Source organism: Anolis sagrei, chromosome 4 (genome assembly GCF_037176765.1).
Source record: "Anolis sagrei isolate rAnoSag1 chromosome 4, rAnoSag1.mat, whole genome shotgun sequence".
Lineage (NCBI taxonomy): Eukaryota > Metazoa > Chordata > Lepidosauria > Squamata > Dactyloidae > Anolis > Anolis sagrei.
The window spans coordinates 173,730,489-173,758,184 of record NC_090024.1 but is presented as its reverse complement, the minus strand read 5'-3'; the positions used below and the strand labels follow the sequence as shown (position 1 = coordinate 173,758,184).

Sequence of the window (27,696 nt, the reverse complement as noted above, 5' to 3'; positions counted from 1 at the left end):
AGCCTGCCCCAAATGCCTGATGCCTGTGAAAAGCAAGCAGAGATGGGGTCATCCTGGTCTCTTGGGAGGGAGTTCCAACGTATGGGAGCAGCCACCGAAAAGGCCCTTTCCTGTGTTCCCACCAAACACTTTAGAGGGTGGTGGGACAGAGAGATGCCCCCCCCCCTCCCCAGATGATCGTAGATTTCTAACAGACTCAGAGATACGGTCCTTCAGATAACCTGAGCCCAAGCCATGTAACACTGCATGAACATTTCTTACTAGTTTGTTCAGAAAATAAGAATTTGTGGAATCTACAGTAGTAAAAACTGACATCACACGTACAGAAAAAATCATCTTTATTTTGATTTCTAATTTTGAAACTTATTTTTTTTTTCCTTTTAAAAAGTTTTTGGCACTACATTGTTCTGTAAAGAAATGACAATCTTTAACACATGAAATCCCTTTCTAGTCTCTTTTTAGAATAGATATAAAGTCTGAACAAAAGTATGAATAAAGCTAATAGAAAATAAACAACTTAATTTTAAAAACTCTCTTTACAGTTTATCAAGATAAAATAAAATACAGTTCCCCTTAAAAATAGGGTAATAAAATAGATGACATTTATCACTTATTCTTGTGACATTGGTAAAAACTATATTTTATATCTATGTACAAATGATACAGTTAAAAACAATTTTAAATAATCTCTTATCTAAACATGTTGCAATAAGATTTTATCCGTAACCTGATTTCTTCCCATCCCTTTATTCAAACTTCATTTTTTCTGCTGAATAAAATTCACGTTCAAGTGTGGGTGGCCTTGAGACAGAAGCGAAAACTGCTGGTTGTTCTGCACCAGTAACCCAGCTAGAAGAAAAAAGGGCTCACAATTATTTTAGCAAATATCACTTCACTGAATTTAGCATACTGGTTCAAAAGTAAGTATTAAACTCCCTGCTGCCTAGCAAGTACTCATTCTGTATCTGCTGGTTCTGGCTGAATGCTGTCTCAATCTTACCTTGAATTTGACAGTGGCTTAATAGAATGATGCTCTGGAACCTACCATGTTTCTTTATAATGCCACTGACTGGAAGGCATACATTAACTTCAGTACCACCAACATAAAAAAGCTATAGTTTTATATATAAAAAGGACCTTTGATTCTACAATGCACCCTGTTTTTAGAGATGGGGGAAAGTGCATCTTAGAATCGAAAATAAACAAGGATGCATCAACTATCATTCAAGGTGGAAGCTGTACACAGTAGGTTTGTGTTTTTTTCTATGAGCAAAAGAGTTTCTTTTTACATCTTAAAATGCTACAATGAATAAGCAATATATACAGTAGAAATAGAAATGTTTACAGCATCAGACAAGGTTCCTTCCCATAGGAAGGACATTGTTTTGTTGAGATGCAAATGAAAATAAAAAAAGGACAGGGTAACCCTATTTTAGCTTCTTCATTTATTTTGTACCTGCACCTGTTGATAAATTACAAGCTATCTGGCATTGGCACCCCTCCCACGATGTGCGACGGGAAGTTGCTGCTAACTGTGAGAGAAGGTTGAACACTGAAAGCCATCCACTGCATGGCTATCAACCTCCGGCCAGTAGACTCAAATCAAGGAAAAGCTTTAATGAGAACAACCACTCCTCTCAACCTTTCCCCAGCAACAAAAAGGGTATCCCTCTGGGCAGCTAAACCAGGACATCCCAACTGGATGGCACCCCACAAGGGTCTGCCTCCAGAGGCAAACCAAAAAAGGGCAACTTGGAAGTCCCTGAACAGACTCAGAAGTGGAGTGGGCAGATTGGCAACCTGGTAAAATGTTACTACCTAAAAGAATTCACCTTGTGTGACTGTGGAGCAGAACAAACTCTGCATCTGTATGCTTGTCCACAATGTCCTGCCTCGTGTACAGAGGAGGAATGGTTTAAAGCTACAGACAATGTGGTCGCTGTTGCCTGTTTTTGGTCAAAAAATATTTAGCCACTTGTGCTCCTTCTATTTTTATCAGTTTTATACTTATTTATGCAATGCTTTTGATACAAAATAAAGTTTAGCTTCTAAGACTTATTCAAAATATGATTTGTTCCCTAAATACATGAACTTAAAAGATGTAAAACCATCTCCAAAACTCCCCAACTGTATTAGAGAGATGATTTTTACATCTTCTATGGACTCGTTTCCAAATTGCTTCATGTGATATTATTTCAGGATGAATAGCTTAAGACAGTGGTGTCAATCTTGTGGTCCTTCAGATGTTTTAGACTTCAGCTCCCAGAATTCCTGATCATTAGACAAGCCAGCTAGACTTCTGGAGTTGGAGGTAGAAACACCTGGAGGGCCACAGCTCTGACACCTCTGGCTCAAGAGCTGCTGCCAACAAAAGTGGAAAGATCAGTAGAAGGGTTCCACAGTTTCTTGATGCCCTTATTTCTAGTACCTTGGGGGTAGAAAGGTTTGTTCAGTGAATAGCTGGCATTTCCCTGCTGCACGTAGTTCGGAGACATACTGTAAGGCCACGTCCCTCGAAGCAGAGGAAAATGGGCAGGGGATCCATGGTCCCAAGGAACAGCAGCAGCAGCACCAGGAGGATTCGTTTTACCAAACTGTCCTTGGAAGGCCTGATCTGAATTTCATTCAAAAGGGGAAACTGAATATTGAATTCACAAGACAACAACCACTTCACCAGTTAACAGTGTGCGTTTTAGCCAATACATAATTTTCCAGCTTAGTATTTTTACAATTTTTGAACACACATTTGTACAGTGCAACAAAGAAACCAGAATAAGCTCTAATTATGAACTACAGGTGGAAAACCAAAATGTGGAAAAAAACAGTTCATAAATGCTATAATCAAGAACAATACTAAAAATAGATGCTTGTATGATTATATGGAGGGAGAAAGTTCTTTCACTATTTAAAAAACCTGAAGTAACAGCACATTAAACAAGACATACAGAAAATTATACGACAGAATGGAATAGAATAAAATTAACCAGCACTGCCCATCTACAAGACTTTACAGAAGTGCTGCAACTGATCTGTTCATTGGCAGGTTTACATTTTCACTTGGATTTGGATGTAATGTAGTTCTTCCATAAGCAGAACATTTATTCTGCCTGTGGAAAGGCATTTTTAGATTCTAACTGTTTTAATGTTCCCAAAATGATGAATATATCAAAAGTTAAACTAGGATTGGTGGAAGGCTAAGGGGCCAAACTGGTCTCAAAAAAGACTTCGGGGGTTTCTGCTCCACATTTCTCCTTCCCAAATATGCTATCTTCCCTGCACACACCTTTTCATCATTATTATGAATTTTCATAATATTTGGAGGCAGCACAGGTTCTGGGCCACTTTAAACCCAGGAAATGCCTATCATTTAATCACAGAAATTAATAGGAAGTCACGACTGGTTTCAAAGAAGACTTCTCCATGGGTCCTCAAAACATAGTGGAAATACCTTGTAAATGCTTTCTATGCAACAAAGGAAATGGTACAGCTTTCTGAGTAAGCATATAGTTGTCTAGTTCCCAACCTCATTTGGACTCGAGCTTTGGGACCCATATTTTTCTGCAGAAAGCTCAATCTTTTCTCTTTAAAATGTGTCTAGATCTACAAAGTATCCTTCTAAAGCAGTGGTTCTCAACCTGTGCGTTCCCAGATGTTTTGGCGTTCAACTCCCAGAAATCCTAACAGCTGGTAAACTGGCTGGGAATTCTGGGTGTTGTAGGCCAAAACACCCGGGGGCCCACAGGTTGAGAACCATTGTTCTAAAAGCAACTCACATTCACGAAATATTTTATGTGTACTTTACATGTCATCTTGCCCCTTACAAATATTCACAAAATTGTTAAAGTCATTAATTCTTATGTGTGTCCACCAAAATCACCGGATAGAATGAATAGATTGAGAAATGTCAAGAAAAGACACCATCAGTATTGGTACAAAAGAGGAAACAACAGAGAAGGAGTTACCTGCATTCCCCACCGTGCCATTGTTCACCAGTGAGTTTAGAGTCACAGAGTTGTGCCAGTGTCCCTCAGGAGAATTGCTGGGGATTCCTACCGGCCTGGCAGCAGGTTGTGCAAAGATGATACTGGGATCGTTCAAGCTTAGACTGCTCTGATTATTGGGTGAGTTGCTACTGCCAGCCCTCACAGGGAAAGGAACGTTTGTAGCGTGAGAAGAATTACCCGGTGCAGAGTGAATGACAGGCCACGAGGTGTTAGGGAGTTGGATTTGGTGGTGATGCATCTGAAACAGTCCCAGGTTAGGCAAGTTGGGATACTGACCTGGGGGAGATTGGGCAAAGTTAAACAAAGGCAGCTGGACCTGGGTCCCCGGCTGGGGCTGCAGGACATGATTAGACGGGGCTATTGGCTGTGGCTGAGTCTGGGTAATGGAGGCTGGTGGAGAGGAATTCTGGGTAAATGGCTGAGGCTGAGGAGAGTAAGATGACGGATGCGAATCAGACTGGAAAGGGAGGAAAAGGGAAGTAGTTTGGTTATTACAAGTTCTTATGTGCACCTGCGGCACAAACATTTTCTCGATTACTATATAATCTGAAGTCAAAAAACAGTACGCTAGACTCAGTTGCAAAAATATTATTGAAAGTTGATTGATTAAAAAGCTCTATCCCTGAAAAACAGTATTACTACTGAAGTAAACATTATATTGCAAATATGTTTTCATTCACTAGCTGCTTTTTAATTAATTTAATTTTCCATTTCCTTAGAATTACTGCTACACTTGCAGTTTCTTCAATGAAATCACTAAAGTATCACTTTGGAATCTCTTGAAATAGGTAAAAATATTGCTAAAGAGTTCTCTTGCACCATGAAACCAGTTTTTCATATACTATTATATGAAACATTTTTTCTATAGTATTATTTTAAAAAATACTCTTATCGAAAGCAACTTACACATTCTGATGGCTGCCTAGTACGTAAAGGCCTTTCCACTTGCTGCGGAATTGATGCAGTTATTGGCTGTGCACTGACAAGACTTCGTACTAACTGAGCAGCTAGATAAAATATACAGAATGTGGGTTTTTAATATAAACAAACCATATGTTGTGATCCAAAGCAATGATCTCTGTGCAGCCAGAATTTTATTTACTCAGTGTGCTGCAATAATGTCCTCAAACCATTTTTTATAACTCTGGATTTTTAAAATTATTATTGCAGTATTAACTCTTGTACCAAAACCAGGAACATTCCTAATTATATTTGTAGTTCTAAAAGAAATACATTTCCTGCTCTTTAGATCCTAGCTGAAGCTCACTCTTAAAAGTCAGCAGAGAAACAATCCTTACATTATTTGTTTGGTTATAATGAGAGGTTTTCTTATACTAAAGCGCTAGTTAGATTTTTTCCCCTTTTTTGACTGAAGAAAGTAGACCACACTGAGCCAGAATTGTAACCTGAGTTGCTTGAGTAAAGATTTAAAGAGTGACAAGTACTTATAAGTACAACAATGGGGTCAGGTCATTTGTGTCAGAGAACATATAAGAACAGTTAATAGAAAAACCCTAAAATTTTAAGGAAAGCTAAATTAAACAATTGAAGTTTAAAGAGCACAGGATTATGATTAATAAAAAGTAATATTTGTTCCTGAGTGCCTGGTAAAAAAAGACTAAGAGGAACAAAAGTAAACAAAACAGTGCTTGGATGTATTTTCAAAATCCACTGATTAGTAGGAGGAATATTGCAATCATCTGTTGATGGCAGAAGATGAAGTTGTGAACCTGTTCCTTGTGTTGGGGAAGGCAGACAGAGCAGTGGATGCTGAAAACACTGAATAGGCCACCTTCCCACCCAAGCTTTCCAGAGCAAGGCAGGACTGCAAAACCATATTTCATCGCATAAGAGACACACTTTTATCCTCTTTTTTATTTTTTTTAAAAAGGGGGGGGGGTGCGACTATTATGCAATGAAAAACTCTGCATTTGATTCTCTGGTTTCTGCTGTTTTTTTTTTAAAATTAATAAATTAAATTGCCTTACTTTTTAGACAGGAAGAGGGATGATCCAGCCTCACACCAACATGTCTTTCTGTTTGTTTATTTTGTGAAACAGCCTTGCCAAGGAGGAAGGAAGATGAAAGAGTCCCCCTCCTTCCCTTGAAAGCAAGACAGTTTACAATATATGAAATGTTGCTCTTTGGAAAAAGGAGGAAGGAGGGAAGGAAGAACAAAGCTCCATGAATCTCCATTTCATAGCCTTGCCTTCAGAAAAAGAAGGAATGAAGGGGTAATCTGTGACTATTATGTGAGGCGCATCCAAAAATAAGGATGTTTTAAAGCAAGAAGAGTTTAGGGCAGTGTCAGCATTAATAATTCCCACCCCAAATGAATTCACCAGTGAGAGATTCTGTCATGCACATCTTATTTCTTGTTTGGATTCCACCATAACATTGTTTGGATACTACCCCAAAATAAAATATCAGAGTATAAAACTGGAAGGAGGGTAGTGGTAGAGTATTTTGCTTGGGTTGGGTTTGTTTTTTTACCTTGAATGCAATTACTTCTTTGTCTTGTCTGTTTGAATTCGGGACAGTCCCTTCGAACATGTCCCACGTCACCACAGATAAAACATCTCTTTTCTCTTGTCTCCCTGTCTTCCTCCTTTACTTCTTTTTCATCTTCTCTCTCATTCTCCCTTTTCTTCAATCTAAATGTAAACAAGTATTAACACATTCTCAAAGTTGTGTGGCTACTACAAAGGCAACCAACAGAGAGGTAAAGAAAAAAAATTCAAGATCAATTGCATTTCTACTATATGGACAAAAAAAAAAAAACCAAGAGGGAAATTAAATAAGGCAAATTGAAGATGCAAGTGAATCTTATTTCAAAAGGACTGTAAAATAACCTCAACTCTGAACTAGTCCAAATGGTTTGCCCCCTTTCTCAGAGCCAATTGAAATCAGAATTAATCGAAAGGAGGTCATGGCTACATCATTACCAATTTTTTTTTCAAATGATTCCAAATGACTTTCTGATCTCATTACCAGTCTAATCCTTTGGGACAAAGAAGAGTACTGTTCATGAGAATTTTAAAAAGGTAATGTAAAAACATTTAGGCAATCTATTACAATATTTGTCATTATTTTATACCAACTTTTGAACACAGCCAAAGTTCGAGCAGGTGAAAAGACTAAACATGAAATTTGAAAAAATAACAACAGCAGTTTTCAGAACAATAGCAAGATGTAGTTTTCAGCATGTGAAGAATTGGGTTTTCTCTACCAAATATTGCCATCTTTTATATTCAACATGCATTTGTTTTAAATGAGAGTGTGTGTATTTTCCTAACCTCTTCCTTTTGGGGCAGTCCTTCATGTAGTGACCAATTTTGCCACAGACACGGCAACATCTGTCATTGGGTGCCAATTCTCCATCAGTCAATACTTTTGAGTTAAAAAAATACTCCTAAGAAGGAAAGAAAACATTTTTTACCTACAAGTTCTTCATGTTCACTTTCTACATCAAGAAAACAGGAACCAGGGAAATCAGATAGAGAGAAAACAATTGCACAGCATGTTAAATAAGATATTAATTAACATGTGCATTGCTGATACTTGAAATGTAAAAAAGGAAAGTTAATCTAAATCAGTAAAAATCTAGAAGTAAGCAATATTGATTTCAACGGAGCATGCTCTTAAATAAGGTAATATAGGAAAAGAAGCTAGTAGCTTTAACACAGTGTCAGGCAATCTAACATAGAGTAAGCTTTCTACTACTGGTCATACTTGCTGAGTTTAATGGGAATTGTGAACCATAACAAATGGAAGCCCAAAGGCCCCATCCTGATAAAAGGAATAATTATTGGGACTGCTTGAATGAAGAAAAGAATCATAAGGAAGTAAGGTCACATGCTTTGATATAGTACTGAAAAGTACTTGATTCAGCTCTATCAACATTTTTCTCCTCCTCTACCAAATCTGCTATTAAGCACCATCAATTCAATGTTGACTTATAGTGACCCTGTGAATGAGACCTCCAAGTTAGCCAATCATTAACTTAGGTCTTGCAGATTCAGAGGCATGGCTTCCCTAATGGAATCTATCCATCTGAATAGCAATCTTCCTCACTCCCTACTACCATTCACCTTAACAGAAATTATTGTCTTTTCTTCTTGTGATATCTTCAAAGTATAACAGTCTCAGTTTATTTTTCTAGGCAAAGTTCTGGCTTGATTTGCTAGAGCACCCACTTATTTGTCTTTTTAGCTGTCCACAGGATCCACAGAACTCTTCTCCAGCTCTATATTTCAAATGAGTTTGTTTTCTTCCTATCAGCTTTCTTTGCTATCCCAGTAGTTTTCACAACCCTACCCAGAAATTTGAAATACAATGGCAAGGGCAATTCTAACTTAAGCAACCAATTATGTATATTTACACTTTAGGATCTTGCCTCATTCCTTCACAGCTGCTCCTGCAAGTCCTAATCTCTCAAATGCCAGTCTGGAATTGCATGAGTGTTAGCTACTTGTTTAAAGCACCATACACACATACGGAAATATCCAACCATTTATGCTTACAGCAAAAGAGTGTAAGTTACAAGATGAGAGAACTTACAGCTTCTCTTCCCAAGACTGGACAGAAAGGAGTACCAAATAGTTTTCTCCCATTGATTAATGCCTTCATTATGAAATTGGTCACTATGAAAGAAAAGACAAATATGTGTGTATGTGTGTATGTAAATGAATATGTATATGTAGATAGACAGATACAGACACTCTAGAGAAGTCACAGTACTTTACAGATTATTACTGCTAAGCAGCAGTTTTCCAATCCTTACTTTTTCGAGAAACTCCTGCACCCAAGTTATGATTCAAGTCAAAAGGATCTAAGGAAAAGGAATAAAAGCAAACAGGTATGAAATTTGAGTAGGGTTTATGTTTCCTATTAATGAATACTGATTTTGTAGGCTCTGCTATGAAAAGATTCTCTCACAAGAGAGATCTAGACACACAACATTTTAAAAAATAGCCTCCTATTAACAAATGGCACTGAAGTACGAAATGCAAGATCTTTTTTCATTATGTTAATCATCTAATAATTTCTCCAGAGAATGGTATTGCATTTTTAGATAACAGTTCAATACCTTCAATAGCAATGCATTTGGATGTCCACTGTTTCTCAAATGTAGTCAACAGTTTCTTCTGCCGAATACTGATGACATACTCCTTGAAGTCAAATTCTTCAGTGTAAAATCGCAGTAACCCTAACCAGAGTTCTCCCAGTGATTCTGTGTTTTTCCCAAGAGAAGGCAGTCGTTTTTTCTGTATAAAAGTTATATAATATGAAAAAGACATTTACTTCTCATCATATGAGTTTTGAGATGATTATTAAATAAGATAAAGCAAAATACTAGTATCTAATTTGAACCCATGATGAAGGTATACTGTCCACAGTATATATCTACACAATAGCAGAGGAAAACAATCCAAGTATCTTAATGTTCATGGAAAATCTACCCGTGCAAGCTCTAAATGAGGGACTCTCCTTCCTAATATCCTCAGCTGGACCAGACCTGAAAAAGTGAGTATCACCAAAACTGTAGTACAGATCGCCTCCTTCCTTTTTGAAAAATTTGTTAACTGCTACTATTATTAACTAACTTTATTTTATATTCCATCTTTTAGATTCTATTTCGTCTAGAAGATCTCACTTCCTAGTGATCATGAGCAGCAAGGAAACAAGCTTATATTAATTAGTATAACAGAAATTCAAAATTGGGACAGGAAACTGAAATGGTCCCTTGCTATTTATGTACTCCAAACCACAGTCAAACACTAGAGTATTTGTTTACACACTCTACTAGTTTACATCTGTCCCCCACCTAAATCCCAATAGTCATTTTAACACTAGACTATATTTCTCTAGCTAAAACCAGGAATGTGGGACTACTCGTTACCAGATCCATTTAGAGAGCTTGCACAGGGAACCTGAAGAATTGTTTTAGCTTTTTACTTGCCTTGCAATCATTAAAAAATCTAAAGTGTCAGAGAGTGCTGCTTAGACACACAATGTATTTTTCCCTTTCATCTTCTCTCTGCCAGTATGCAGAAATACACCTGTATAGAGATGATTTGCCTTTTTTAAACCTATATATTATTTTAATGACATTTAACTGAGAAAAATATAACATTCCCTTATTCATATACTTGGTATCTATGGTTTCGCTTACTCACATTCCAGATCCCCCAGTATTATTTTACGGTATCCTTCCAGCCCAAGCATACCACAGAATAGCGTACTATAGTGCTAAAATTATTTTTACAAATATTAAGGAACATATGTAGTATAACAAGTCTGGACTTAAGAACTTATTGCTTATTCTACAGTTAGATCATTACCAGTTCTTCGGTATCATCAAAGAAGAAAGCATTCCACCCATCAACCATTCTCTGAGGGATCTGCTGTCCGTCAAATATCTAGAATACCACGAGGCAGAGAAAAATAACAAAACTATTTCTGAAAATGTTAATGGGAACCCATGTTAATCTTTCTACATTTAAAAATTAATTTTCAAAATGAAAGATGGTGCTATAAATCACACCTTCCAAAAATGATACCAGTTTATCTTGAATGTGATATGTGGAGGGCAGCGAAGATGATGACGGCATTACTGCCAGGCCAGATTATGCTACCCAAGGATAACATGAAATATGATAATGGTACCTTCAGAATTTCCACTATGTGAAAAGCAAGAAGTTTCCATGTGGAATCATGAATGACAGTCTAAAAATCTACATTAATTCATAACTTGTACACTAAAATCTCATTATGTGTAAAGCAACTACCAAGATAGACTCACAGTGACAACACTGAGAATGTATTGTCGAAGGCTTTCATGGCCGGAATCACTGGGTTGTTGTAGGTTTTTTTGAGCTATATGGCCACGTCAGGAGAGAATGCCTCTAGACCATGCCCATATAAGCCCGAAAAAACCTACAACAACACTGAGAATGTCCAGGAAAATATCAAATTCTGAATTCAACAACTCTTCAAAAAGAGACACATTCAACCCTATTTTCACATAGGAAATCAACTGAAAATAAACAAGAATTCTCAACACTGTATTTCATGGCATTGTCTCCAAGAAACTTACCTCTTGAAGGACGGGGATTACGGGTGGTTCTCTTTGTTGTAGGAAGTATAACACCATCAGGATATAGGCATATGAAGAGAGACTCCCTCTGGATGCATCTCCAATATCACAGCGCTGGTTAGGGACATTTTGAATACAATGAAGACATGACAAGACATTTAGCTCTAACAATAGCCTACTAAGGGAAAAATATTTGTCCATACAAAGTGATATTTTGTGAAATCTGAGCACTGTCATGAACAAAAGCCAAAGTGAAAAGTACACATGTGAAATAATAATGCAGAAAGTTGTCATACTCTAAGATGACATCAAAAAACTTCAAGATCAAAAAGAATGTTATACAAACTATTTTCACAGGGCCTTAATGAATATGGACTCATGTTTCTTAAGCCCATATCAAACAGAAAACTAATTTCAAAACTAGCAGGTGTTCAAATCACATCTATATGTATGTCGCTTCTTCCAAAAAGTCAAAAATCCAACTGGTGGCCTCTTAAGTGTGTTTAAAATGTTATCAGAATTGTCATTCATATTTCATTACAATTTGCGGGGATAGAAACAAGCCAAAAGTTAACTTTAAACTTAACTGCAAGCTTACAATACTGATTTTTTTCATGGAGCGTATTCCAAATTGCAAAAGAAAAGGATGTCAATAATAAAACTGCATATCACCCTTACAAATTAGCAATCTCCAAAGTTAGAACTGGAAAACAAAGGTAATAGACTAGCAAGAAAAGTAATATTGATGTTCACATTTTAAAAAGAACCTCCACTTGAATAAGCAGCAACTGTTCTTAAAAAGAAAAGATCACTGAATGTCCACAACCCATCTGCTGATCACACCTATACTTACCTTTGCAAAAACTTTCATTGTATATCCTAAGTATTGCACTCTTGGATCAATGGCTGCATATGTTGCAAGCATCCTTGTATTGTGCTGTGCCTTGAAAACAAGTTAAGGATTTCGTTGTCAGGCTATGGTTTGGAACTTGACTTGTTTACACTTTAAATTAGGCATGGGCAAAGTACAGCCCTCAAGATGCTGTTGGGAATGCAACTTCTTGCATTCCTCACTGAGGTCTATACTGAATAGACCTGATGGAAGCTGAAGTCCAAAAAAATTGCCTATTCCTGCTTTTTATAAGGAATGTTCACTCTAGCCTGAGAAAAGTACTGACTACAGTTAGTGCTGCACATTCTTTTGTGTTAGAGATCCAGGACTCTGCAACAATGGAAAATCTGTGAATATAGGCCTGCTATTTTTTTAATGCCCTCCCCCCCGGGTGGTGCAGCGGCTTAAACTGCTGAGCTGACCTTGCTGGCTAAAAGGTTGGCGTTTCGAATCTGGGGAGCAAGGTGAGCTCCCGCTGTTAGCCCCAGCTTCTGCCAACCTAGCAGTTTGAAAAGATGCAAATGTAAGTAGATCAATAGGTTTCACTTCTGCTGGAAGGTAACAACAGTCAGTGCTGTCATGCTGGCCACATGACCTAAGAGGTGACTATGGACAAAGCCAGCTCTTCAGCTTAGAAATGGAAATGAGAACCACCACCACCCCCAGAATCGGACATGACTAGACTTAATGTAAAGGGGAAACCTTTACCTTTATTTTTTAATCTGAAAAAACACTTTTGTGGGCATCTGTATTCTGTAAGTTCTCCAGTACAATTCTATGGTTGGTCTCAAGCAGAAGCTGACCACAGAATAATGTTAGAAGGTCTACAAATGCTTACATTTTTGAGCATGTGTTGCTACTGCAGTGGAAGTGGCAGCAAATACAGGAATAATCAAACCCATGAATGCTTAACCCACAGATGAGAAAGGAAACTTCGTTTAATTTTAATACTGAATCTAGACTGTTATTTATAACTGTCTAATAATACCTAAAAAGAAAAGAAAAAAGACTAAATAGAATTAATTGCTGAGGAGAGCTGGGTTAGCAGAAACAGTCCACATGTATCAATGCATTAAATATCTGTTACATTTTTTGACTTTTTTTGTACAGATAGATAAAAAGGGACCACATATGGCTCACAGGCTATACTTTGCCCACTTCTGGCCTAAAAGGTAAATACCATCTGCAATTTTTAGGTTTTAAAGGATTAACAAAACTTGGAACAGCATTTTCATTTTTGCTGAAATAAGATACTTGCCAGTGTATTGTATAAACTGATATCTCCTTCTAAGCCACTTCGTCTATGTTCAAATTTTACTATAGGCACTTTGGCTGTAGTTATAGGCAGGATGTTTCTTAAACCTGAGAAGGTAAGATGTCTATATGTAAACCAAGAAGTTTTGCATACATGCAAATATTAAGCAACATACACTGTGATTCACATACCTGGATGCCTTTTAAGAACCTTTGCCAAATTTTCAATGATTTCCTTACAATTTAATTTCTAGGAAAAATAAATGAATGAAACACTTGCGTTACTACCTACAAATATTAAAATACAACTTATAAAACAGACAGGAATTTTAATACATATGTGACATTAGAAGAATTCTTCCTTTAACTATATAAAATTTATTTTTAAAAATGAATTACCTCTGCATTTTCATGGCCCTCCAGTGTCATGCAAATATCCAGGTCACTGTCACGGAACCCAAAACCATTCTTTGAAGAGCCAAACAGGCATAGCCTGGCCTTGTCTATTTAAAAAAAAACCAGGGTTTAACAAATATTTAAAATTAATTTTTGACGAACAGTTGAAGAATACGGAATAATGGATGATGAGACTGGATTCTGATTTTACTGTTGAAGCGCTAACGATTGTTAAATGGATATTTAATAATTTATGTTACAATTGTTTTTAATTGCCCTATACTTGTCTTGTGATGTTTTGTATTGATGTCGTTCACCGCTTTGAGTCGCCTGAGGGCCGAGAAAAGCGGTATATAAATAAAGTAAATAAAGTAAATAAAGAAATAAATAAATTACAAATTTATCATATTCTCAAATACTTCTCCTGCGCCTCAAATGACCAAGTAAGTAAGGGTGCTATACAAAGAATTTTGGATATAGAAGCACAAAAAGATATAGTCACCCTCAGTAAGACTGCTAACCTAAAATGGCTGAGTCAATATAAATGTACCTTTCAAACTGCTAACTACCTAAAAATGCAGAGCCAGATTTGATCAGCTCGAGACAATGGTTAGATACGGGAGATTTAACAGCATCCCTTATAATGAACAGAGTTGTATCTGCGGGGCACCTGAAATTGAGGATATAGCACACATATTGTTTGATTGCAAATTGTATCAAAAGGTGAGAGACTTCCACCTTGGTCCATATATCAAACGGATAATGTATTGGGATTCTCACATCAGAACAACATATTTTATGTGTGGCCAAGACCCAAAAATAACATATAAAACAGCTCTGTACTTAAGCAAAACAATACGTCTGAGAACCACATATGTAGGGCTGATTGGGGTAAATTGTAGGGGTGATAATGAAATATGATGTATATACTCAGCTTGATCAGTTTTATCATGTCTTATCATATGTATTTACTGTATTATTATAAGTGTCTTATTTTAACTTTCTACGTGGAGTGTGATCAGGTCTTGTCAGGCCTTGTTGTTCTGTTTCTTATTGTGATATGGCCTAAGGGCTAATCAATAAAATTACTACTACATACTTTACAAGGAAACCATTTCAATTCACATTTTTGCAGACCCAATGTAATTTCTGATGATTGTCCTGCCATATTTGCCAAGTATATGCTATCTGTCCAGTTTATGGAAGTTCTTGAAGTTTTCAAAAAAAAATTGACAGAGAACTGCGGCACATGTTTTAAAAGAGGCTTTCCTTTGATCATACAATGTTTTTAAAACTGATGAAATTTCTACACGTTTTTAATGATAATTATATTCAAAGTAGGTCTTTTTACATCTCTACTTTAATAATACTGATTGATTCGGTTATTTTTTCCGAGCAAACACATTAGAATACACACATCCAAATTCCTACTTAATCTTAATCCATTCTTAATTGTTTCATGATCACAATGTTACTAATTTCTTTTCAATTTTCCCATAGTTACTGTGGCTTGATGCCAACATCTGTTCTATTCTTCTATTGAGAACGTAACTGCACAAAAAACCCTCACAGCAACCCAATAACCCCTCTTTTGAGAGGAAGACTGGATATAAATTAGATCAAATCAATATGTACAATCCCTCCCACCAAAGGCTAATATACAACAATATATTGGCACCAGCTGACGGAGATATTACTTCGCTCATAGGATGATTGATAAAGAAGGATTTGAGTGTATTCTTGCCAATACGTTCTTGCACACAGACACAATTCCAAAAGACAATACCACTGAATACTATTAACGTGATGTCAATATTGACTTTAGATGCATTTGGTCAATCTAGCTTCAGCTTTAAAGTTATGTTATATTAATACTAAGCTATGCTTAAATGTGATACATTTGTCTTACTTATAGTAATAGTACTGATTTTGACACTATTAGACCAAAGACAGACTTGATTATAATAGCTCCTTGAAGTCAATAGGAATTATGGCAGTAATAACTAACTTTAGTCCAATTAATTTAAGTTGTACTACTTTGAGTGTGATTAGGTCTGGATACAACACTATATATTCGGTATTTTGTTGTAGATCAGCTAACATTTTAGAGGAGATGAATATATATATGTAATCATTACCTGCTTTGAGTCTCTTTCTTAGAGAGAAAAAGTGGGACATAAGTAACAACAATAATAAATACAATCTTTAAAAAGCAGGCCGGACTATTGCAAAAAAGTGTTTTATTTATAAAAACAAGATGACTTTAATAATTTCCCATTACATACCATTATATTCTTTCCGAATAAATCTTTCCAAACTTGCCAAAATTTGCTCTCGATTTTGTTGCTCTGAGAAAGGTGGCGACAATTCATCTAAACAAATAAAAATTAGTTGAGAAATTCAGCAATACCTAATACTCAAACTCTTAGATGACACCGTCACAGTCCATAAATGAAAAATGCAGTCTCTACATAGCCCTAGATAATTATGGGGGCTAGTAAAACATTCAGTTAGAGAAATATTGGCAGATATTTGAGTATCAGATTAAACCCCTGAAATAAAAAATATCCTTCACAGTTCACAAAAAAGATATTTAGATTGCTGAAGTTAATTTCCCTTGCCAAATGGTTATTCCCACACCTATGTAAAGTCCAAAATGTACTGTGGATCTTAAAACGCGGGGGACGGGGGGGCTCATGTGGCTATTCCAGATTTTGCTTAGCCACAAGTCACAGCGATCCTAGCTACCAATGCTTTCTAATAGTGGGAAAGCCACGAATTATAGTTCTACAGCATCTTAAGAGCCACATACGTCCCACTCAAGCCTTTATGTGAAAGGTATCATTTATCTGATACTAGAAAATACAAAATTATTTTCTAGTATCAGATAAATGAAAAAAAAAACCTTTAAATTCCCACAAGCAGAATAAATCCTATCTTAGCATGTTAAGAGTTCAGTTTCTGCTGTTTAATTTTAACAGAGAACTACTTACTTGGTCAAAACAATAAATTGTACTTACCAAAGCACTTTTTACACACTAGATCAAGTATTTCTCTAAATCTACTTGTCATTGGTGGTAGTGGTTTTAGATCAATTTTCTTAAAATCTTCTGGGCAGTCATTTTTGGAATGGCCATCTCTTTTGCAGATACTGCATACTATTGTTGGAGGCTATGACAAAAAAATACCAAAATTATTTTTTATATTCAAATTGTTTAATTAAGAAGCACTCAGGTGGCGAAAGCTAAACCATGTTTCTGCTAAAACTAGACTTCATTATTAAACTCATCCCTCCAGATATAGTTACAACTATTTCCAGCTCTAAGCAGCGCAGATTGCTGTTCAATAACACATGGAAGGTCATTTAATTGTTCCTTATATTCCATTATATTTGGCTATGATATATTTTATCCCAGATATTGACAAAAAACCAGTTGAAAGTTTACATAATGAAAATGTAGAAAGTGTAGAAGTCAATCCAGACAACTGATGGGTTCTTTAGAACCTGCAGGGATAACTATATAAACCTAGAACATGTCACAGTGCCCAAAGACTTTCTTTACAGCATTTGCTGCTGATTTAGAAATAAAAGCAAGAAGTAAAGTGAAAAGAAGTTTGAAAGACACATATCAGCCTCAAAACAGGTATTTTTAAGATGGACACAGTACTTTGTCTCAGCCCTAATTCCCACATCAGAAAAATATGATGACACTAGTACTATGATCACATTGTTGAGACCTTCTAAAATGTCTAACCTTTGGAAGAACCCTAGAAAGCAGTCATTTAGCTCATAAGACCTGCACTTCAATGAAGTTACGAAAAGGCCTTGATGGAAAAGGTACCAAGTCTCATGAAACCTGCAGAGGGCAGATTTATTTTTCCTAGGCTTATGCAAAAGTAATACAAAGTCATGAGTCAACCCAATTGCCTATTAAGTGCTTCATTGGACTATAAAGACTTGAACAAATTGGTTCAGTAGATTTATTCCAGCCTTGGGGAATGTTAAAGAAAACAATGGTATGAAGGCACTGTGATCTAATGAAGGTATGGGCTCTTTTCTCAGGCCCTCCTCTCTCTCTCTCCATCCTATCCTTCCTTCCACCCCTCTCTACCTTACCTCCCTCCTTTCTTCCCTTCCAACCTTTCATCCTTCTCTTTCCTCCCTCCCTCCATTCTCTTCCACCCTTTCGTCCTTCCTTTCCTCTTTCCTTCCCTTCATCCTTCTCTTCCTTTCTTTTTTCCTTCCTTTCCTTCAATCCTTCCTTTCCTCCCTTTCATCATTCCTTCCTTCCCTCTTTCCTCCCTCTCTCCCTTTCGTCTTCCACCCATTCACTTCCTTCCTTCCCTTTCCTTCCTCCTTCTCTTCCTTCCATTCTTCCCTTCCACCCTTTCATCCTTCCTTTCCTCTTTCCTCCCACCCTCCTTCCCTCTCTCCCTCTTTCTCCTTCCATACTTCCTTTTCTCCCTTTTGTCTTTTCATTCCCTTCCTCTCTCTTTCCTTCCTCCTTCCCCTCCCTTCGCCTTCGCCTTCACCCTCCTTCCTTCCATTACAGGGCAGCCAGTCCACTTAGCAGGTAATACTAGCATGCGGCCCCCAAGTCAGGAAGTTTGCCTATGCCTGATCTAATGGCTGAAGGATTACAATATGCTACTGCATTCTGGTAATGGACTGAAAAAGACTAGCCTTACTTTATTTAACAAGCATCAATAGAAAGACAGTTAATGAACATAATACTTTTGAAAATAAATATTTTGAACTCATTTTACCTTTCCAGAAGTCAAAATAAATTTATCAAACACATAATGCATATCTTCCGTGGCAATTTCATTATTAGTGTCTTGAATTTCTCCTACTGCTTTGCAGTTGTGCGAGGTAGCTGATGTGCTAGTGCCTGAGCACACATCTGTTTGTGGATATTCAGTTACTGAACTCTGTCTGTTTTCAGTGTCAGTAAGCTCACTAACAGAATCGGCATCAAAGGATCTATGTTCACTAAAAACACAATTTTCTTCAGTTGTAGGTTCTTGATCATTCTTTGCCTCAAGTGACTTGTATTCCAATTCACAGCATTCGTTAGCAATAAGGGATACAGTTTCCTCTCTACTGTCACAGTTTGTATTTAGAAGTTCTGGTGTTTTTACCAGCGAACTATTTGAGTTTTCAGAAGTATGTTTCCTGGATGTTGGTTCCATTTCACTACATTCATTTAACTCACAATCTGGTATAGTATTTGCACATCCTGCATTCTGCTTATCTGCAAGGTTGGCCTGTTGTGGGAGGGAACAATTGGCTACAGGTTCTCCAGGTTTTTTGCCACCAAATTTCCCCTTTTCCTTTTTCTTGGTGTCTGGTTTGAGCTTACTTCCATCTTTATTCTGTGGACAGGCAAAATATTTATATGCTGTCCTGAACCTCTCAAGTATGTACTCAAATACCATTTGGCTGTTCAGGCTCCGTGCAACATTTCTTTTTAGTGAAAAAGGATCTAGAAAAAATAACAGACCAATTTTAGCAAGTATTTAACATATATTTAACACAAATATTTGTGTTAAAGTTCCATAGCCTGAGAGTAGCCTCTGAGAAAATTTTCTACTGAGTCCTCACAGACTGATACCGAGAGAAAGCCCTCTCCTTCAGTTCTTAAAGCAAGTATTTAACATATATTTAACACAAATATTTGTGTTAAAGTTCCATAGCCTGAGAGTAGCCTCTGAGAAAATTTTCTACTGAGTCCTCACAGACTGATACCGAGAGAAAGCCCTCTCCTTCAGTTCTTAAAACTTCAGTTCTTAAAATGTGAGCAGGCTCATAGAGAGAGGTAAAGACTGTTTGGAACCTTAAGGCAGTAGACACGTTTGAAGGATTCTTTTAGAGGCATTCTCTAAAATAACTGTGGGTAAATAAGTGATAGGACAACAGTCCATGTAAATGAGACAGACAATGAAAATCTATATAACAGACCTGCTGTTATTTGCAGGGCTTTGGTTCTGGGATCCTCTTCAGATAAAAAAATGCAGATGACCATTGGAAATCACTGATCCAGATCCCACAAATTCAGAGAGCCCATGGTATTTTCTGCAATTTGGGGTAATGTAGCATTTCAAATTTATTTCAAACATTTGTGGGGGACACTCAGGGCAGCTTACAATTGGCGACAATTAGATGCCAACACATACAAACAAAAGCAATATAACACAAATTAAACATTGGTTAAAACATTAAATTATAAAATATCCATTAAAACATCATTAACTTGTGTTCCAATTATATAGCCACATCCAGATCCAATCCAGTATCTAGAGTCCCAGTCTAAAGCCTGTCCATTATCAATTTTCATTGCAATTATTACTGCTAAGCCTGCTACCTGAATGCCTGGTCCCAAAACCATGATTTGAGCATTTTCCTAAGGAGAGGAGAGATGGAGCCGACCTAATTTCACCAGGGAGTGTGTTCCACTGAAAGGGGGCCACCACCGAGAAGGCCCTGTTTCTCGTCCCCGCCAATCGCACTAGCAAAGGAGGCGGGATTGAAAGCAGGGCCTTTCCCAATGATCTTAAACTCTGAGGTGGATTGTAGAGGGATATATGTTCAGACCAGTATGCTGGACCAGAACCAAATAGGGCTTTATAGGCCAAGACCAGCACTTTGATTTGTGCTCGGAAATGGACCAGCAGCCAGTGGAGTTGACATAGCAGGGGGGTGGTATTCTCCCTGAATGTCGCTCTGCTGAATATTCTGGCTGCCACCTGTTGAACTAGTTGGAGTTTCCAAACAGTCTTCAAAGACAACCCCACGTAGAGTGCATTGCAGTAATCTATTAGGGAGGTATCAAGAGCATGGACCACCGTGACCAGATCAGGCTTCACAAGGTACGGGTGCTGCTGGCGCACTAGTTTTAACTGTGCAAAAGCTCCCCTGGCCACCACCGAGACCTGGGGTCCCAAGCTCAGTGATGAGTCCATGATCACTCCCAAGCTGCAAACCTGAGTCTTCAGGGGGAGTGTAACCCCATCCAACACAAGCTGTAACCCTATGCCCTGTTCGGTCTTTCGACTGACCAGCTGGGCCTCTGTTTTGTCTAGATTCAATTTCAATTTGTTAGCCCTCATCCAGTCTGATACAGTTGCAATGTGAAGTTCTACCAATTACAGATATAAACAAAGTTACAAGTAAAATCTCCCCAGAGCCTTATCAGAAAATGCAGTTTTTCTCACCTTCAATGGCTATTCGCCTTTTAGGCCAGGTTTTGTTCTCTCTGGTTAAAAGTTCTTGTACCCGTATGCTGATAACGTATTCTTCCAAAGCAAATTCCAGTGTATAAAACTTCAGCAATTCTAGCCACAGATGTCCCAATGATATCTGGTGAGGTTCTTCCAATGCTAAGGGAGACTGAAAGATACAGGAAAGGAACACCACATTTTTCGTTTGTTGTGAAATGGTGTCATTTCTGGAAGAAATTCAAGGAAGGTCAATTTCCATTTCAACACAACTACTTACACTGCCATTTTTCTCCTTTACATTATGCTGGGAGTCTGCTTCTACAGCTGATGCATTCTTGTCACCACTGTGCTGTTCACCTTTAGCTTTTCCTTCGGCAGCACTCGCATTTTTCCCTCCACTGTTTGAAGGTTTGTACTCCCACACTACAAACTTTTCATCTTTTATTCCTTTCAATTGGTAGTCATCAGTCTTTTTAGAATCAAAGCCTTCAATCTACAGAAACACAAAAAAGGCTTTTTAAAGAGCAAGACCATACAAGGGCAGAATCCAATATGATACCGACACACATCACAAAGCTTCTTTTCCTCTATCTCCTTCTCCGCAAGTCCTAAAAAGCTGACCAGAAAATGGTGTTGGGGGTTCCCTGCCCCTTCCCTCAAAGCAGGCTGGGAGACTTGATTGGTTGCAAGTGAAAACACACCCATCACCCCCACCCCAAATTCTGCTGTTGTATGAACACACACACAGCACTTGAAACAGACCAAAGAAACTGAGACATATAAGAATTTATTTTATACTAAAGCTTATGGCTAGAAATAAATTTCAAGTAGAAATTTTATGGCCAACTCAACTTTTTTACATTCTCATCTGGATCTATGGAACTGATTGCCTGTTTCTTGCCACACAGACATTTCTACCTTAATTTATAAAACTTACCCAATTGCCTAAATATGATGGTAGTATGCGTGGTTCTCTTTGTTGAAGAAAAAATATCACCATTAAGGCAAAAGAATATGAAGGGATGCCACCTTCTGCTTGACAGTCAATATGGCACAACTACGAAGTAGGAGATAAAAAGTTATAGTTCCATGATATATTCATTCCCTTTTTAAAAGCCAAAGATATGTCCCATATCCTAAGTTCCATTATGAACAAAGCAAAGACATAAATTCATGTAAAGAGACAACCAGTTATCACTAAACCAAACTGCCAGAGATATCCTAAGCTAGACTTGTCTCAACAGATTTTTTAAAAATATGATTAATTTAATTTGTGTGTGTATATGCATACACGTATATAATTATTGTATTTTTATCATAGCATTTTCAGCTATGGAAACCACCTTGGATAGTAAGAAGGGTGGGATATAAATCAAATAAATAACTAAATGAATGACCTTTATCCCAAGTGTTCACTCAACTAGAGTAAACTCAATTTACACTTGCAAGTTACATTGTGGGACTGTACCAGCTGGAACAATTGGGTAGCAAATGTATAATACTCACCTCGATATAATTAATACTCATGTAAATACCTAGGGAGACATTTAAGAACTTAGCTAGAAAAAAAGTTTGGATAAAACAACATGCTGCTTAAATAAATGAAAGGTTGCTTACCTGTAACCGTAGTTTCCCTAGTGGTATGCTGTGAATGCGCACTAATGGTATCTCTCTGCGCATGCGCAGCATAGCTCGGAATTCTTCAGTTAAAATTTAAAAGGATGGCGGTTGGCCCCGCGCACACTCCCCATGGCACTATAAATAGCCCGCGGAAGGCTAACCGCCTCAGTTCTCTTCGGCCGCAAAAGCTGCTCAAAGAGGAGGCATGACAAACTGCGGGGAGGATGGGCGGGGCCGTGCGGATTCACAGCATACCACTAGGGAAACTACGGTTACAGGTAAGCAACCTTTCATTTTCCCTGCGTGGCTATGCTGTGAATGCGCACTAATGGTAATAGACTAGCAAGCTACTCACCGTGGCTGGTGGGCGTCATGCCACCGCAGAAAAAAGCACAGCTCGACCAAAAGAAGCATCTTTCTTTGATGCCAAGTCCAGCTTGTAATGTGTCACAAAAGTCGTAGGCGTAGACCACGTGGCTGCACGACAGATTGCTTCTAACGGCACACCTTTCATAAAAGCCGTAGACGTGGATTGTGCCCTTGTCGAATGGCCTTTGACCCCAAGCGGGAGTTCCCGTCCCGATTTCTGATATGCCAATTTGATAACTGATACAAGCCAAGCCGACAGACGTTGTGAGGAAACGGGAAGACCCAAGGAGTCTTGACGGTATTTTATGAACAGTCTCGGAGTTTTCCTTATGTCTTTAGTCCGATCAAGGTAAAAGGCAATGGCCCTACGTACATCTAGCAGATGGAGCCTTCGCTCTAGTGGAGTGGAAGGTTGCTGGAAGAAGGCTGGTAGCACAAGTTCCTGAGACATGTGGTAGTTAGATGTCACCTTGGGCAGGAACGAGATGTCTGTGCGGAGCACCACCTTATCCTTATGGATACGGAGATAAGGTGGGTCCGCCCTAAGTGCACACAGCTCGCTCACCCGTCTGGCTGACGTGATGGCTACCAGGAATGAGACTTTCCAGGTCAAGTGCGACATCTGGCATGTAGCCAACGGTTCATAAGGAGGGCCCTGGAGAGACTCCAACACTAATTCCAAACACCACGACGGGGCTACAGGGTTAACTGCTGGCCTCATGTTCCCCATCCCTTTCAGGAAAAGCTTGACATAATAGTCTGAAAAAAGAGATCGTTGGCCCTGCTTCCTCCTATACCATGACATCGCGGCCAGGTAGCACTTTACTGACGACAAAGTATATCCTGAGTCCATTAGAGTACCAAGGAACTCTAACACCTCTGTAACTGGTGCTGTAACTGGATCTTTCCCTCTAGATTTTACAAATTCCTTGAAGCGCTTCACCTTGTATGTATAAGAGCGCTTGGTAGATGGTTTATGAGCCGCATCCAGAACTTCCCTAACTTTCTCAGATAGCTTGTCGGCTAAACCCTGAGCAGTATCCTCCAAGCTGTCAGTTTCAAAGTGTGGACATCGGGGTAAAATACTTTGCCGTCCTGTGTCGTCAGGAGGTCCGCTCTGGCTGGCAGACGCCTGTACACTCCCTGTGACATCTCTAGAAGAGCCGCAAACCATGGTTGCCGGGGCCACCACGGCGCGATTAGAATACAGTTGCTCCTGTCTCTCCGTAGCTTCGTGATTACCTTGAGTAACAGGGGGAACGGGGGAAATGCATATAGGTAATCTCCTGTCCACCTCAGAAGAAAGGCGTCCCCCAGACATCCCTGATTGTAATTGGGACGCCTGCGCGCACAATATTGGGGACACTTCGCGTTCTCCTTGGACGCGAAGAGATCTACCTGTGGTGTTCCCCATGCATCGTAGATGTGACCCAGTCCTTCCTGATTGAGGGACCATTCGTGGAGTGATAGAGGAGACCTGCTGAGCACATCTGCCAGTACATTCTCCTCCCCTGGCAGGTGAACCGCCACTAGGTGGATGCCCCTGGCTACACACCATTCCCAAATGTGTATTGTCTGGTCCAACAGTGGTTGTGACCTGGTACCCCCCTGCTTGTTTATATAATACATTGTTGTAGTGTTGTCCGTTACCACCTGCACCACCTGACCCAACAATGCCTGCTCGAAAGACTTTAGGGCTTTCTCCACTGCCATAAGCTCTAGCACATTGATATGGGACACGGCTTCTTCGGGGGACCATACACCTTGGGCTGTGAATCCCTTGAAATGCGCCCCCCAACCACGCATAGAGGAATCCGTGGTAATGACCCTGGATGGTTCGGGGAGTTGGAAGGGGTGACCTGCCAGAACATTGGAAGGGTCTGTCCACCAATTGAGGGATTGCTTTACTACAGAAGGCATGAGCAATTTTGTATGGGGCTTGTCTACCCCAATTCTGTGGGCCGACAAAAACCAGGCCTGTAGTGGCCTGAGACGAAGCCTGGCATACGGCGTGACGGTCGTCATCGAGGCCATATGGCCGAGCAGTGTCTGCACTTTCTTCACCGACACCCGGCTCGCCCGAACGACTTGATCTATTAGGGACTGCAGAGCCGCAAAGCGGTCCTCCGGTAAAAAGGCCCGTTGGCGCTCCGAATCCAGCACTGCTCCGATGAACTGGATTCTGCGACTCGGCAACAGGTGTGATTTCTCTGCATTGACAACCAGACCTAAGGACTGGAGAAGAGAGAGTGTGGTTTTGATGTGCATCCTCAGTCCCTCGCAAGTACTTCCCACCAAAAGCCAGTCGTCTATGTATGGGTAAATGGTCACGCCCTGAGTTCGAAGGTAAGCAGCAATAACCGCCATACACTTCGTAAAAACCCTAGGGGCCGTTGTCAAACCGAAAGGAAGGACGTTAAAACAAAAAGCCCGCTTGCCAACCATGAAGGAGAGGTATTTCCTGTGGTGTTCTGCCATTGATATGTGGAAATAAGCATCCTTTAAATCAATGGTAGCAAACCAGGCATTTTTATTGAGCAGTGGTAAAATCAAAGACAAGGACACCATGCGAAACCTTTGCGAAAAAATAAACTTGTTAACTTCCCTCAAATCAAGAATAGGCCGCAGGCCTCCTCCCCGCTTCTTAATAAAAAAATACCTAGAGAAAAAACAATTTGGAAGATCACTAGGGTCAAGCGGGGATATAGCCCCTTTCTCCAACAACTTAGAGACTTCCTCCAGCAAGGGAGGAGACTCCGGGGTGAACTTTAAATTGCCCAACGGGGGCAGGGTTACAAACTCCATTGCATAGCCTTCACTAATAACACGAAGAACCCACTTATCGGTGGTTATTGAACTCCAAACGTGACTAAAAGGCCTCAGCCTGTTAAAAAACATAACTGGTTGTGGAGGGGGCGTGGTCGACGAAGCTCCTGACCTAGACAGAAGTGAGCCCCCCTGAATCTCAGCTACAATGGGAACATCAAAGACGACGCTTTTGATTCCCTCCAGTCCTAGCCTTGCTGTTATAAGGCTGATACCTCGCCTTGGCAATGTAGTTCTGCCTCCTATTGGGTTGAAATTTACTACTTGAATTCCTAAATCCCGCACTATTAGTATAACCACCAAAGTAACCTTTACGGTAAGTGCCTGCTGGCTGTTGCCAACGCTGCCTCTGCTGATATCCAGGCTGCCATGGGTAATCATATTTGGCTGCCTGTAGAACCTCTCTGGAATGTTTTATCTTTTCGTCTGTAGAAGGGTCAAACAGGCCCTCCTCTGTCATTGGGAGGTCCTCGGCCAAGGAACGGCTGTCCTCTGATAACGAGGAGGCCCGAAGCCAGGCATGACGTCGGATAGCGGTTGCAGTGGCCAGCAGTTTGCCGGCTGATTCCGCCATATGCTTTCCAATATCCTTTTGGAATTTTGAGAGGGGTATAGCCTCATTCACAAATGCTCGAGGTAACCGTCTCTCTTCTAATGGTAGCTTATCTATATACGGAGCCATCTTGTTCCACAAAAAACTTTGGTAACCACTAAGATAAGTTACATAGTGTGCAATTCTGGTGAACAATCCCGCTGCTATGTGAACCTTTTTCCCCAATGAGTCTACTTTTCTGCCCTCCTTATCTGGTGGGGAGACCGTATACTTCTTAGGCTTCTTAGACTTAGCCACCTCCGCAACCACGGTATTGGGGGCAGAGGGGCGAGCTATCCACTTGGCGGCTGACAAATCAACTTTATAAAGAATGTCCACCCTCCTAGGAATGGCGGGAACAATAGAAGGTGACATATCAGGGATCTTTGTCAATTTCAGCAGATAAGGTAACGTTGGGAGCACAGCAGACGATGGAGTGTCCTGCTCCTCCGAAGGAAACATTGGGTCTTCCACTGCCGCCGATGGCTTTGGAATGACAATGTCCAAGGCAGTGATCATTTTCCCAATCAATTGCATAAATTTATTATAGTCATCAGAACGGGTTACAGGATGCTCCATATCCTTTTCCTCCTTTGAGACCTCATCAGCCTCCTCAGAAGCATCTGAATCAGCAACATTGTCTGTAATTAAAGCCTCGCCTTGAGAGCGCTCCAATACGTCCATATGTCCAGACTGCGTGCCTCTTAGCGGGTGTCTCCATTCCCTGTTCACTGGCAGAAGGCGATGATCTGAAGCCCCTTTATCTGGCGCAGGGCGCTTACTTCCCCCCTGGACCACAGGAGATGGATGGGTGTTCTCCCCGAAGAACACTATTCCTCCATTGGGGGTCACCTGATAAAATCCTGCCTGCGGGGGGGGGGTATTCAATCCTTCCCCCTCGCCCTCTGTAATGAGATGATCTCGAAGAAGCCACAGAAAAAGCTCTCTCTAGTCGAGCGCGTCGACGCTTCCTCACTGAACAGGAGGAATCTGAGCAAGTCGACGCAGAGTCACTGGAGGAGGATCTGTCTCTGCGCCCCATTCTCTCTCTCCTCCGCGAGGGCGCACGAGAACGGCGCCGAGCCGCCCCGTCCGGGGCCCTCCCCGCTGCTGCCGACGTCGATGGACAGACTGGGGAAACCCCTCGCGGCTCCTCCTCCCTCTCGCCTGGGAGGGAAGGAGGCGGGGCCGGCGCCGAAAGCATCGGCATCGGGGGCGTCGACTCAGCCTGTTGAGGTGCCTCTTGCGCACGCGCGAGGCGTGGCTTCTCAGATGTCGCCTCCCCTTCTGGCCGCAAAGCACGCTCGCGGCGTGGCTTGGACGGCGTCGGCTGGAGCATGGCTTCTGCCGCGGCTGGGGAGGCCTCCGCGTCCTTCTCCACCAATTGTGCAAGCCAGGCGTCTCCATTAGTGAGCCCGGCCGT

At 40.0% G+C, this 27,696-nt stretch overlaps 1 protein-coding gene across 3 annotated transcripts in view; it reads right to left on the bottom strand.

The window, feature by feature from the left end:
- Positions 1-321: 321 nt before the first annotated feature.
- The window catches only part of TUT4 (terminal uridylyl transferase 4), a 45,133-nt gene continuing 17,758 nt past the window's right edge, over positions 322-27,696 (bottom strand). For all 3 annotated transcript variants that reach the window (XM_067467881.1, XM_060773512.2, XM_067467882.1), the window contains 21 exons: positions 21,804-21,923; positions 21,144-21,359; positions 20,861-21,035; positions 18,413-19,131; positions 16,666-16,816; positions 15,931-16,017; positions 13,649-13,752; positions 13,442-13,499; positions 13,254-13,357; positions 11,957-12,046; positions 11,104-11,217; positions 10,349-10,426; positions 9,094-9,271; positions 8,788-8,835; positions 8,565-8,647; positions 7,301-7,416; positions 6,498-6,658; positions 4,911-5,011; positions 3,963-4,461; positions 2,429-2,614; positions 322-849 (listed from right to left, as the gene is read on the bottom strand). In XM_067467881.1, coding sequence (XP_067323982.1) covers positions 758-849; positions 2,429-2,614; positions 3,963-4,461; positions 4,911-5,011; positions 6,498-6,658; positions 7,301-7,416; positions 8,565-8,647; positions 8,788-8,835; positions 9,094-9,271; positions 10,349-10,426; positions 11,104-11,217; positions 11,957-12,046; positions 13,254-13,357; positions 13,442-13,499; positions 13,649-13,752; positions 15,931-16,017; positions 16,666-16,816; positions 18,413-19,131; positions 20,861-21,035; positions 21,144-21,359; positions 21,804-21,923 — 3,480 coding nt within the window. In that variant the 3' untranslated portion in view covers positions 322-757. The remainder of the gene's footprint in view (positions 850-2,428; positions 2,615-3,962; positions 4,462-4,910; positions 5,012-6,497; positions 6,659-7,300; positions 7,417-8,564; positions 8,648-8,787; positions 8,836-9,093; positions 9,272-10,348; positions 10,427-11,103; positions 11,218-11,956; positions 12,047-13,253; positions 13,358-13,441; positions 13,500-13,648; positions 13,753-15,930; positions 16,018-16,665; positions 16,817-18,412; positions 19,132-20,860; positions 21,036-21,143; positions 21,360-21,803; positions 21,924-27,696) is intronic.